Consider the following 12,500-nt stretch of genomic DNA (forward strand, 5'->3'; position numbering starts at 1 on the left):
CTGCAGCATAAGGGCGGGCAGTAGGCGGAGTCACGTCAGCTAGGCCTGTGGAGCGGTGGACATGTCAACATGGCGTTCTCTAACGCCATGGATACAAAAACCCTGGAAACCCTCGACACATTGTCCAGTGCCCGCGCTCTCTATTCAGGGGGCATTGGATCCCTGCCAACGGCGGGCGGCACTCTCTTCTCTCCCTCTGTGGCGTAGTAGGGCCTAGAATGTGCCCGAATGTTTGCCCGGGGGAGCTGGTCCTGGATCAGCTGTACTTAGCTTCCAGTGGGTTGGTTGATGGTACTTATTTAGAGAGGAGATGAAACTGATATTAAACCAGTTGTATTGGAAAGGTTGTGAATGCAGCAGCAGAGTTTTGTGCTCTGTCGGAATGTGTTATTAAAAAAAAAAAAGGGCTATTTGTTAGCATCCAACTGAAGAGGTCACATTTTGTACAATAAGCTTTAATTTCTAAGTTCTACAGTTGCAATATTAAGGCCTTTGTAAATATGTAGAGTTAAATAAATTGTTAAAGTGCAAATACATGTTGATGACTTGTTTTTTTTCTTACACAATTCTACATTGACAAGAGAGAATATTCGTTGAAGATTTCATACTGAAATAATCCTGAATGTACTTCAAGACTTTTTGTCATATGCACGAAAAAGGAAAAAGCCTACATTGTACACTTGGCAAACCACTTCTGAAACCATCAGAATTACATTACATTTAGAGCAGTGGTTCTTAACCTGGGTTCGATCGAACCCCAGGGGTTCGTTGAGTCACTCTCAGGGGTTCGGCAGGGGTCAAGACACACACAGTATAGCCCGGTTCACACTAGCAATGTCGGGCCATTTTTGTCGGCCATCAAAAAATTGGCTGCCGACAATTTGGCACCACACAATTTTTTAATTATATACCTATGTTTTGAAGAAATCATATTTTATTTTTCCAATTATGAAGGGTTCGGTGAATGCACTGATAAAGCTTGCAGGGTTCAGTATCTCCAATAAGAACCACTGATTTAGAGCAATCTTTTGATAACAAAACTACATATTCCACCTTTACTGATCATATATGTATGTTATGTATTCTAACAATGGAACTGAATTGTCTGCTAGGACCAACGCCCCAGTTAGACATCGTATTTGTTTCAACAATAGGCCAGCCACTAAGGCCAAGAATAAGTTAATACCCAAACCTGATGTTAAATTAACTGCCTGACCGCTTCGACCTTGTCTAAATATATTAAGCAATTTATAGTGACCCAATTTTCTGTTGAAGTAAAACAATATGGCTGCCTTAAGTTCAGCAAATATGCTACAGTTACCTCTACAAAAAGACTGACTTAATGATGGTATTCTGTAGATTACATTTTTGTATGAGCGTTTGCTTAGTCCATAGATTCTAAATAAAAAATCTGTTCGGAACTTTAGTTTATGTAGATAGTGAGCCCACGGAAGGACGGACTCTCTTCCGCAATTTCCGGAAATCCCCAGAGGACCGAGAAAAACGTGACGCGACGACAACAAACACGGCGGCGGAAGCAGAGAGCAGCGAGGACGGTCTTCTCCGAACCTCGAGAATTATTTTTATTACGAAACGTATATTTAAGACATCGACAAGAGTTCCAAAAAGGAATCGCTGATCTATCTCTAAAATGTAAGTAAATAAACGTAAAGAATGAATGTGAAGTTAGCTAGTTAATGGCATTGATCTGGGCAGAACAACCTGAGAGATTGTTTGGTGTGCCCCGCACTGGATAAGGAGCCAGTCAAGAAAGTTATTGCTTGATGATCATGATTTCACTGATGACTTTACTTCAATAAAACCGTATGCTTATCGTCAGTGTTCACTAAAACAGTTTACCTCGATATAGTTGTAGCTTAAGCTAAGGTTCATGTAGTCACTTCTAAGACGAATTTCTCAAATCCTAGCCCAGTTTTTGTCATTTTTGTCTTCGATTGTGGTTCATTATATATATATATATTGTAAAACATCCTGGGTTGGCCGTGATTTTATTGTATCGTTTAATTGCTGTGCTGTCGCAGTCATACAATTGGGATTCTTAAAGAAGTCTGTCTGCTCTCTGCAGACTGAGTAAAAATGGGTCGAGGTCGGAGCAGATCGCGAGACAGATCTCCCGGGAGGTCACGGAGCAGACAAGCGCAAGAGAAGAAGACTGAGAAGAAGAAACGCAGAAAGTCTTCGTCGTCCTCCTCTTCCTCCTCTTCCAGCTCCAACAGTACTAGTCCAATCCCCCAGAAAAAGAACGCACGCACTTCGAGCAAGAGCCAAGGTGAGTCCAACTCTACTGCTACCGATAGTACCGTCTTAATGCCGTCAAACTCTACTGATAGTACCGTCTTAATGCCGTCAAACTCTACTGATAGTACCGTCTTAATGCCGTCAAACTGTACTACTACTGATACTACCGTCTTAATGCCGTCAAACTCTACTACTACTGATAGTACCGTCTTAATGCCGTCAAACTCTACTACTACTGATAGTACCGTCTTAATGCCGTCAAACTCTACTGATAGTACCGTCTTAATGCCGTCAAACTCTACTACTACTGATAGTACCGTCTTAATGCCGTCACACTCTACTACTGATAGTACCGTCTTAATGCCGTCAAACTCTACTGATAGTACCGTCTTTATGCCGTCAAACTCTACTACTACTGATAGTACCATCTTAATGCCGTCACACTCTACTACTACTGATAGTACCGTCTTAATGCCGTCAAACTCTACTACTACTGATAGTACCGTCTTAATGCCGTCAAACTCTACTACTACTGATAGTACCGTCTTAATGCCGTCAAACTCTACTACTACTGATAGTACCGTCTTAATGCCGTCAAACTCTACTGATAGTACCGTCTTAATGCCGTCAAACTCTACTACTACTGATAGTACCGTCTTAATGCCGTCACACTCTACTACTGATAGTACCGTCTTAATGCCGTCAAACTCTACTGATAGTACCATCTTAATGCCGTCACACTCTACTACTACTGATAGTACCGTCTTTATGCCGTCAAACTCTACTACTACTGATAGTACCGTCTTAATGCCGTCAAACTCTACTACTACTGATAGTACCGTCTTTATGCCGTCAAACTCTACTGATAGTACCGTCTTAATGCCGTCACACTCTACTACTGATAGTACCATCTTAATGCCGTCAAACTCTACTACTACTGATAGTACCGTCTTAATGCCGTCAAACTCTACTACTACTGATAGTACCGTCTTAATGCCGTCAAACTCTACTGATAGTACCGTCTTTATGCCGTCAAACTCTACTACTACTGATAGTACCGTCTTAATGCCGTCAAACTCTACTGATAGTACCATCTTAATGCCGTCAAACTCTACTGATAGTACCATCTTAATGCCATCTCACTCTACTGCTACTGATAGTACCGTCTTTAGGCCTTTCTGCAGACTTTTAGAAGTTAACACTCTAGGATAATGATTGTTCCAGTAGTGAAGTTGGAACAGCAATATAGAAGAAACTGCCCTGGTCCCCTTTAAACCCTGTTGTGATGTATTCTGTCCATCAATAAGTCAAAGTTTCCTATGTTCTCAGTCATCTTATCTGTCTCACAGACAGGAAACAGGAGAAGCGCAAGCAGGCCAGCGCCAAGGCTGCCAAACATCAGAGGAGCTCCTCTTCCTCCTCCTCCTCTTCCTCCAGCTCTTCGTCGTCATCGTCCAGCGACGAGGAGGCCAAGAAAAGAAGAAAGCATCGTAAGGCCAAGAAGCGGCTGAAGAAGCTGAAGGCCAAGGAGAAGAAGAAGGAAAAGAAAAGGGAAAAGAAGGAGAGGAAGAAGCTGAAGAAGTTGAAGAAGATGGCGGCGGAGAAGGCGGCGGAGAAGCCGGAACTGCTGACGGCCCCCGGGGGCCCCCCCGCCGCGGTCTCCGTGGCAACGCTAGCTCCAGGTGTTCTGGAGACATGGATGAGTGAGGAGGCAGCGGAGCAAGGACCAGGTAGGTGTACACACACACACACACACACACACACACTCACACACTCACACACACTCACACACACTCACACACACACACACCCACACCCACACACACACGCTTCCTCACATACACACACACACACACACCCACACACACACGCTTCCTCACACACACACACACCCACACCCACGCCCACACACACGCCCACACACACACCCACGCGCACACACACACACACACACACACACACACACACACACACGCTTCCTCACACACACACACACACACACACACGCTTCCACACACGCTTCCACACACCCACACACACCGACACACACACACACGCGCACACACACACACACACACACACACACACACACCCACCCACACACGCTTCCTCACACACCGACACACACACACACACACACACACGCTTCCACACACACACACACACACGCTTCCTCACACACACACACACACCACCCCTGTTTCAGAAGGCTAGTCTCTGCATGAGTCATCTTGGATAAGGAGCCACAATCTGGTAATATCACATAGAGCAAGCTGTTTTTATATCTTTCTCAAATGTGCTTTCGCCGAACAGTAATGTAGTCGCTGTATCATCCGAGTGAAGCATCTGATTACCATTTTAAGTGGACTTTGTAATATAAGTTTGCAAAATCTAAAATAGTCATGTAATGTATATGTAGCTACTAGGTAAGATGTGCAAAATTCCAAGCTTGCATCAGTTGAAAAAATGTTGCGTATGTACTGGCATTGCATAAATGTGCAATTTGACATCGCAGTATTATTATCTTGAACACGAAAGCTTGCTGTTTTGGCGTCACAGCGGTATAGACTTTCAGGAGAAACGTTGGCAAGAACCAAGAACCATGTCTTCTCTCCTCTCCTCTCGCAGCAATGACGGATGAGCAGAAGGCCCGCCTCTCCACCAAACGTCCAATCACGAAGGAGGAGTACGAAGCCAGACAGAGCGTCATCCGCAGGATCCTGGACCCAGAGACGGGACGCACGCGGTATGTTCTCAGAGTACAGTACATAAACTGGACCCAGTACATAAACAAACTGGTGACTGGAAAGATCACGGGTCTGAGAGTGTCTCTGCAGTTCTTGTAGTTGGGTGAAAAAGCTTAGGTCAAAGGCTCAGCTGCCAGTTAGTAGGGCTCTCAAGCATTCCCTCTCTCATAATGAACATTGTGTAAAGGACTGTAGGGGGGTTAATGCATCTGTATATATGTTCCATGCATGGAGAGCGTGATCTGACGGAGTCATTGAGGTTTCTGATGTGGTTGTGTTAAAGGGTGGTGCGAGGAGATGGAGAGATCCTGGAAGAGATCATCACCAAGGAAAAGCACAAGGATATCAATAAGGTAAAGCTCACAGACTCCCTGAAATGTAGATATACACACACATACACACACACACACACACACACACACATACACACACACATAAACACCCCGGCCCACAGCACTGTCAATTTCAGCTTTCAACCGACCAGCTTACTTTTCTGCCTTCTAGTCAACCAGTAAGACTATTTTCACCTACTAACTGCTTGGTGAATTGCTAATGGATATTGTTAATTGTAATCATAATAAATATATACTTGAACATTGAATATATGTAGACATTTTAATTACATGGATTTTCAATTAAGATCATCAAGTCGGCTAATGAATGAAAACTCAGACTTCCCCACAGCTTCTCACTGTTATATCTTATCTGGTTTCAGCAAGCCACTAAGGGTGATGGGAATGCCTTTGCCAAGAGGATGGGCATCAACAGGTAGAGCGGGCCCTCTACCACGACCTGTGCCCGCCTCCATCTGATGCAGCCTCCTCTGGGCTGGACTGAGGGAGAGCACACCTGGCAGGGCCCTGAAACGGATCCCTGTGGGACGCCGCCGCGCCCATCCAAGCGCCTCCATTCAAGCGACCACCACCACCACCACCATCATCATCCTCCTGCTGCTGCTGCTGCTGCTGCCCTCATCCAGCTAAATCTCACTGCCGTGCTCAACACAGGAGTGAAACTTCTGTATCGTAGTTAAAATAAGACGAAAGTCCTCAAGATGGAGTCCTCATCATCATCAACTTGAAATAGTCAATTAGTACAGCTGTTTTGTCTGATAAATAATTAAAGGTAGTCCAAGAATCTTACAGCCTTAACTGTTGCTGAATCTTTTTTCCATTAGAACTCTGTGCCCTAAAGCAGCCTCTTCATGATGTAAAGGAGGAGCTTTCAGGTGAGGTGAAATTGTGCTCACGTGAGCTTTCTGTGCCGAACCTCTTGTTTCCAGTTGAGCTCAGTCACGGGGGAGATACTGGAATTATTTGACTTCAGCACCAGAGCAGAACACTCGGGGGAACTGATTAGCATGCAGTGCATGATGGGTGGTGTAGTTTGAAAGGGTACCTGTTGTCAAGCCGAGACTTCTGAGAGGTTAGAGTTCAAGACACTGATGATGACCAGGGAGTCGTGTTTGGCTGAAGACATTTTTTAAGAGTTAAGAACGCGTTAAGACTACGTTTAAAAGTTGAGAACAAAAAATGCATTAAAATGAGCGAGAACATCTGCATGAAATAAATCCTGATGAAATGGGTGCCTGGTGTACGGCCTTTTCTGTTACCATGTGAAAACTGTCACCTGTGATTTTTGCTGAGTGCAACAGTTAGGTGTGTCTGTGTGTGTGTGATCCGTAACCTAGTCAGGGATAATGGTATGAAGTCTGACAAGACCGACTGTACGGAGACGGAGTGTACTTTTTCCACTCGTGAAACATAAATAGTGTTGTGTGTGTGTGTGTGGTGTGAGTGATCCGACAAAGATGCAACAGACACAGAATGAATTCAATTATTCTCCTTTATATACAAATAATGAATATTCCATTTCTTTTCCAACTGATGTCCACCTCTCTGTCTCCTGGTTCTTCGTCATTGTGCCGCCATTGTTGCCCCCGTCTGGATGGTGAGCTGGGATTGATTTATGCAGCGTCGTGCTGCCGTCAAGGTTTTGTGGGCATGTGGAATAGTGGCCGTGTCCTCTGAGAGTCTAGCAGTGTGTTTCTCTGTCTGAGGGCTAAGCTGTATGAGTTGAGGCACTTTGGCTTGGAGTGGCTTCACCTCACTATCTTAAAGTCATATCGTCAGCTTACAGAAAACAAAACATCCCTTGATTTTAATTTATACATAGAATAAAATTGTACTATTTTCTTAAATTTTATTTCTTTCCTCATCCAGTATTACTTGGGAGCTGAATGCAAAACAAAATGGGGGGGAAATGATTGATACACGGATGACTAAAAGCATCCCTGATTGGTTTAGGCTCAGCGGGGGGACCAGGGACTAAAAGCATCCCTGATTGGTTTAGGCTCAGCGGGGGGACCAGGGACTAAAAGCATCCCTGATTGGTTTAGGCTCAGCGTAGACTAGGGACTGTCCGCTGGGTCGGTCCTGGGGCAGCTCGCTCGCTCTAGAGAAGGAAAGGCTGGATCAGGGGGGGGGGGGGGTGTGTGTGGCAGGGGCAGAGGTAGTCTTTGTCCAAAGGGGTAGAAGGAAGGGTGGGGTGCCTTCAGCTCAGCTCCCCCACCCAGGGACGGGAGAAAGGCGATTCTACCTGTAAGTCGTAAATGTCAAATCTTACCACTAGGAAGGCACAAGGGGCCGCTGTGAAGAGTTCTACAAGTGTGTGTGAGTGTGTGTGTGTGTGTGTGTGTGTGTGTGTGTGAGGGAGGCATCAAGGGGCCGCTGTAAAGAGTATCCTATTAGCATTCAAGTGTCTCCACACCGGCTTCACCAAACAAGGGCTTATATAGAAGAGCGCCCCCTCGTGATACTGGAGGACTTGTGTCGTCTGTCCCTGGCCCCCGTTCTACAAGTGTGTGTGTGTGTGTGAGGGAGGCATTGTGTGTTTGGAGCCTTGTCGGGGTCAGTGTACTCGGCAGCTCCGTGTGGACATTCGTGCTGAAGGTTGGACGAGGAAGAATGAAGTAACATCGCGTAACGTAACCCTAGAAACCCGTCCCAAAGTCCCATCACCTTAAAAATCAATAAATACATTGCAGTTCTTCACAACCTAAGCTTTGGTTAACATTTACACACTCTTTACAGTATCTACATAACGGTGCTGTTCAATATATGCATACGCTTAGATTTAAACCTAGACACACAAAGTTATGAATCTTAGTGGACCACGCAGGGCATAAAACATAAACCTAAAAATGTCCTAAAAATTCATAACAGAATTGTTGCATTTTGAGTGAGCACACACTACCAGCAGTGACGATTGGCACACACACACACACACAGCTGCCCTTTAAAAAGACTAGCGATAATGATTAAAAAAAAAAAAGAATATTATACAAGGCATAATATCAATACAATACAGCCATTTCAAAAAGGTTTGCCAAAGAATCTTAACATGGGCAATATGCTTTGCACTTGTTCATAACTACATACTATAGGTATTTAGCACAGGCTAAAAAGCTTTGGCAAATCAGACCCGCGGTGTGTGGTTCCACTGCTGACAGCGTAAGGAGATCTGGACCTCACCAACAAGCAAAACCTACTGAGCCCAGAAGACTAGTTCAAGTGATAAGTCATAGAAGGCGTGGATGGGATGGGATGGGATTGCATCTCAGCCCCAGGACAGTACAGTATGGCCCTCCTGGTCTACTACCCTACGTGTAAAGATCTCTACAGTAATATGTACACACAACTGTCATAAATATACAGACCCCTAAATAGTGGTCTCGAGACTGCAGTGCTTCCCTCGGGCCTTGCCAAATAGTGGCCTAGAGACTGCAGTGCTTCCCTTGGGCCTTGCCAAATAGTGGCCTATAGACTGCAGTGCTTCACCCAGGCCTTGCCAAATAGTGGCCTATAGACTGCAGTGCTTCCCTTGGGCCTTGCCAAATAGTGGTCTATAGACTGCAGTGCTTCCCTTGGGCCTTGCCAAATAGTGGCCTAGAGACTGCAGTGCTTAGCTTGGGCCTTGCCAAATAGTGGCCTATAGACTGCAGTGCTTCCCTTGGGCCTTGCTAAATAGTGGCCTAGAGACTGCAGTGCTTCACCCAGGCCTTGCCAAATAGTGGCCTATAGACTGCAGTGCTTCCCTTGGGCCTTGCCAAATAGTGGTCTATAGACTGCAGTGCTTCCCTTGGGCCTTGCCAAATAGTGGCCTAGAGCCTGCAGTGCTTCCCTCGGGCCTTGCCAAATAGTGGCCTAGAGACTGCAGTGCTTCACCCAGGCCTTGCCAAATAGTGGTCTATAGACTGCAGTGCTTCACCCAGGCCTTGCCAAATAGTGGCCAATAGACTGCAGTGCTTCCCTCTGCTGACCGGAATGGACATGACTGAGTTGAGAGAACCTTCTAGTCAATAACCTAATCATGCTGCATATGCACAGACACTTTCACCCTGGAAAACACTTGACAAACAGGCACTCACTCACACACACAAAGAAATACACACTTTAGAATCACACACACACACTCAAGAACAAGGGGCAGATTTGGTATATACACACACACACCTAAACATGTATCCAAAGAGGAGCAAACAGCACTGATGAAGAGCTAATTCCATTACTCTCCCCCACACACACACACACACACACACACACCTCACTGATGAGGGACTTGAGGAAGTTGGCTTTGTGCCGTAGCGGGTCGTACGCGGGTCGTACGCAAAAATCTTACAAACAAGAAACACACACACACACACACACACACACACACACACACACACACACACACACACTCGTGATCCACAGGAGTGTGTGCACGTGCAGACACACATGTGCACAAAACATAGAAACTGGAAATAAAATGCTATTCTGTGAACTTGTGCAACAGACATTAAGAGGTGCTCAGCCATATTCACACGTCTAATAGTCTGAGTTTGTGTGCTGTAAGGACCATGATGTTCCCATCTCAGACTCCCATATTCACACGTCTAATAGTCTGAATTTGTGTGCTGTAAGGACCATGATGTTCCCATCTCAGACTCCCATATTCACACGTCTAATAGTCTGAATCTGTGTGCTGTAAGGACCATGATGTTCCCATCTCAGACTCCCATATTCACACGTCTAATAGTCTGAATTTGTGTGCTGTAAGGACCATGATGTTCCCATCTCAGACTCCCATATTCACACGTCTAATAGTCTGAATTTGTGTGCTGTAAGGACCATGATGTTCCCATCTCAGACTCCCAATATTCACACGTCTAATAGTCTGAATTTGTGTGCTGTAAGGACCATGATGTTCCCATCTCAGACTCCCATATTCACACGTCTAATAGTCTGAATTTGTGTGCTGTAAGGACCATGATTTTCCCATCTCAGTCTCGGCGGTTCTCCAGTAGTCCCCACTTCTGCTTTGTGAGTGCCGACTGTGACATGTGTAACGTGATTTTACTGACCTCCTCACAAAAGAAAGGCTTGAAGGCATTTAGCAAATTTCCCTTCACGAGTGGAGCAGTCACACGCATCTGATTTCACTAACTGCGACTAACGAGATGGAATTCAAACGTGCTTTTTCTCCCGTGACCTGGCGGTCTGTGATGTCTCGTGACCTGGCGATCTGTGATGTCTCGTGAGCATTGTGCTGGAGCCACTTGAGCGTCTCGTGAGGAGACAGAGAGACTCGGACTCCGGGGTTGTGACGGTGGATGGAGTGAACAGCTGTGTCTGGAGAGGTTGCAGGGGCACAGACTGTTCCATGATCAGTGAACAGCAGTGTCTGGAGAGGTTGCAGGGGCACAGACTGTTCCATGATCAGTGAACAGCTGTGTCTGGAGAGGTTGCAGGCGCACAGACTGTTCCATGATCAGTGAACAGCTGTGTCTGGAGAGGTTGCAGGAGCACAGACTGTTCCATGATCAATCAATCATTCCCTCAATTTCCTGTTCCTCTCTCACCCCTCACTTGCTCTCCAGACTTCCTTTCATTGCAACCTTTCTCTCACTCTCTTTTCTTTTCTTTCCCTTCCCTCTCTCTCTCTCTCTCTCTCTCTCTCTCTCACTCTTCTACGCTCCTGCTAGTTCTTTGGGTGGAAGGCGGCGGCGGGCTCCAGCTTGTCTTGCTTGGCGCTGCCGCTGCCGCTGCGCCCCCAGCACCCCGCGGCCAGACTCATGCTGCGCTGCGCCTGTGCCCGCTCTGCCCGCTCGGTATGATGCCCGTCCGACTGACTCTTGGTGCGCTCAGGCCGCCCGTGGCCCTGGCTCTGGGAGCTGGAGCTGGAGCTGGCGCTGGCACCGGGGGTGGGGGTGGTGCCAGGGGTGGCACCGGGGCCGGGCTGGGAGGAGATGGTACGCAGCAGGTGGTTGCTCTTGCGCAGGAACTCTCCGCTGGTGCCCAGGCCGAAGCTGGGCTTGCGTAGCACCATGCGGGAGCTGCTGGACTTGGCGGGCCGGGCGCGGTGCGCGGTCTCCAGCTGAGACAGGTGGGCCGCGTAGCCGTCCGAGATGAACTGAGAGAGACGGAGGAAGAAGAAAGAGAGGAAGAAGAATGAGAGACAGAGGAAGAAGAAAGAAAGAAGAATGAGAGGGAGAAATAGAGGGAGCTTTTAGGATTATGCCTTTTGTGCTGAAAACAATGCACTCAATGCTAATGCTAATTGATATGAGTTGGTGTCTTCAGAGTGTGTCACCTAAATGCTAATGCTAATGCTAATCGATATGAGTTGGTGTCTTCAGAGTGTGTCACCTAAATGCTAATGCTAATGCTAATCGATATGAGTTGGTGTCTTCAGAGTGTCACCTAAATGCTAATGCTAATGCTAATCGATATGAGTTGGTGTCTTCAGAGTGTGTCACCTAAATGCTAATGCTAATTGATATGAGTTGGTGTCTTCAGAGTGTGTCACCTAAATGCTAATGCTAATTGATATGAGTTGGTGTCTTTAGAGTGTGTCACCTAAATGCTAATGCTAATGCTAATTGCTATGAGTTGGTGTGTGTCACCTAAATGCTAATGCTAAATGCTAATGCTAATTGCTATGAGTTGGTGTGTGTCACCTGGCACTGCTGTTGCATCTTCTTGGACGGCCGGCCCACGATGTAGATCTGTGAGGGCGAGAGGCCGATGCTGGAGTAGACGGAGATGTCTTTCGTGGAACCGTAGCCAGCGCAGATCTTCATGTGTGTCTGAAAGAAATACACACTTTAGAATCACACACACACACACACACACACACACACACACACATACTCAAGAACACGAGGGGCAGATTTGGTATATACACACACACACCTAAACATGTATCCAAAGAGGAGCAAACAGCACTGATGGAGAGCTAATTCCATTACTCCCCCACACCCCAACACACACACACACACACACACCTCACTGATGAGGGACTTGAGGAAGTTGGCTTTGTGCCGCAGCGGGTCGTGCACCAGGCCGTCGCAGAAGGACACGATGCCGTGGGGGAAGTTGTGCTGGGAGAGCCAGGCCACCACGCGCTGCTTCTGCATGTCGGGACGCCCCGTCACATAGATGATCAGATTAC

At 46.6% G+C, this 12,500-nt stretch overlaps 2 protein-coding genes across 6 annotated transcripts in view; one reads left to right on the top strand and one right to left on the bottom strand.

The window, feature by feature from the left end:
- Positions 1-1,470: 1,470 nt before the first annotated feature.
- On the top strand, positions 1,471-6,591 carry arl6ip4 (ADP-ribosylation factor-like 6 interacting protein 4). Its single transcript, XM_031571105.2, has 6 exons — positions 1,471-1,653; positions 2,087-2,290; positions 3,609-3,989; positions 4,888-5,005; positions 5,290-5,359; positions 5,722-6,591. The coding sequence occupies exons 2-6, from the start codon at positions 2,098-2,100 to the stop codon at positions 5,776-5,778; spliced, it is 819 nt and encodes a 272-aa protein (XP_031426965.1). The 5' UTR covers positions 1,471-1,653; positions 2,087-2,097; the 3' UTR covers positions 5,779-6,591.
- Positions 6,592-10,976: 4,385 nt separating this feature from the next.
- The window catches only part of LOC105905079 (membrane-associated phosphatidylinositol transfer protein 2-like), a 49,142-nt gene continuing 47,618 nt past the window's right edge, over positions 10,977-12,500 (bottom strand). For all 5 annotated transcript variants that reach the window (XM_042708352.1, XM_031571103.1, XM_031571104.1 and 2 more), the window contains 3 exons: positions 12,334-12,500; positions 12,007-12,135; positions 10,977-11,459 (listed from right to left, as the gene is read on the bottom strand). The exon at positions 12,334-12,500 is cut by the window's right edge and continues 17 nt beyond it. In XM_042708352.1, the coding sequence (XP_042564286.1) occupies positions 11,028-11,459; positions 12,007-12,135; positions 12,334-12,500 (728 nt within the window). In that variant the 3' untranslated portion in view covers positions 10,977-11,027. The remainder of the gene's footprint in view (positions 11,460-12,006; positions 12,136-12,333) is intronic.

This window comes from Clupea harengus, chromosome 7, assembly GCF_900700415.2.
Source record: "Clupea harengus chromosome 7, Ch_v2.0.2, whole genome shotgun sequence".
Lineage (NCBI taxonomy): Eukaryota > Metazoa > Chordata > Actinopteri > Clupeiformes > Clupeidae > Clupea > Clupea harengus.

Bases quoted from the DNA above. Each gene is read 5' to 3' on its own strand.
- arl6ip4 (XM_031571105.2), top strand. From the start codon at position 2,098: ATGGGTCGAGGTCGGAGCAGATCGCGAGACAGATCTCCCGGGAGGTCA. The intron at 3,990-4,887 runs GTAGGTGTACAC...CTCCTCTCGCAG, and splicing joins GGCAGCGGAGCAAGGACCAG to CAATGACGGATGAGCAGAAG. The intron at 5,360-5,721 runs GTAAAGCTCACA...ATCTGGTTTCAG, and splicing joins AGCACAAGGATATCAATAAG to CAAGCCACTAAGGGTGATGG.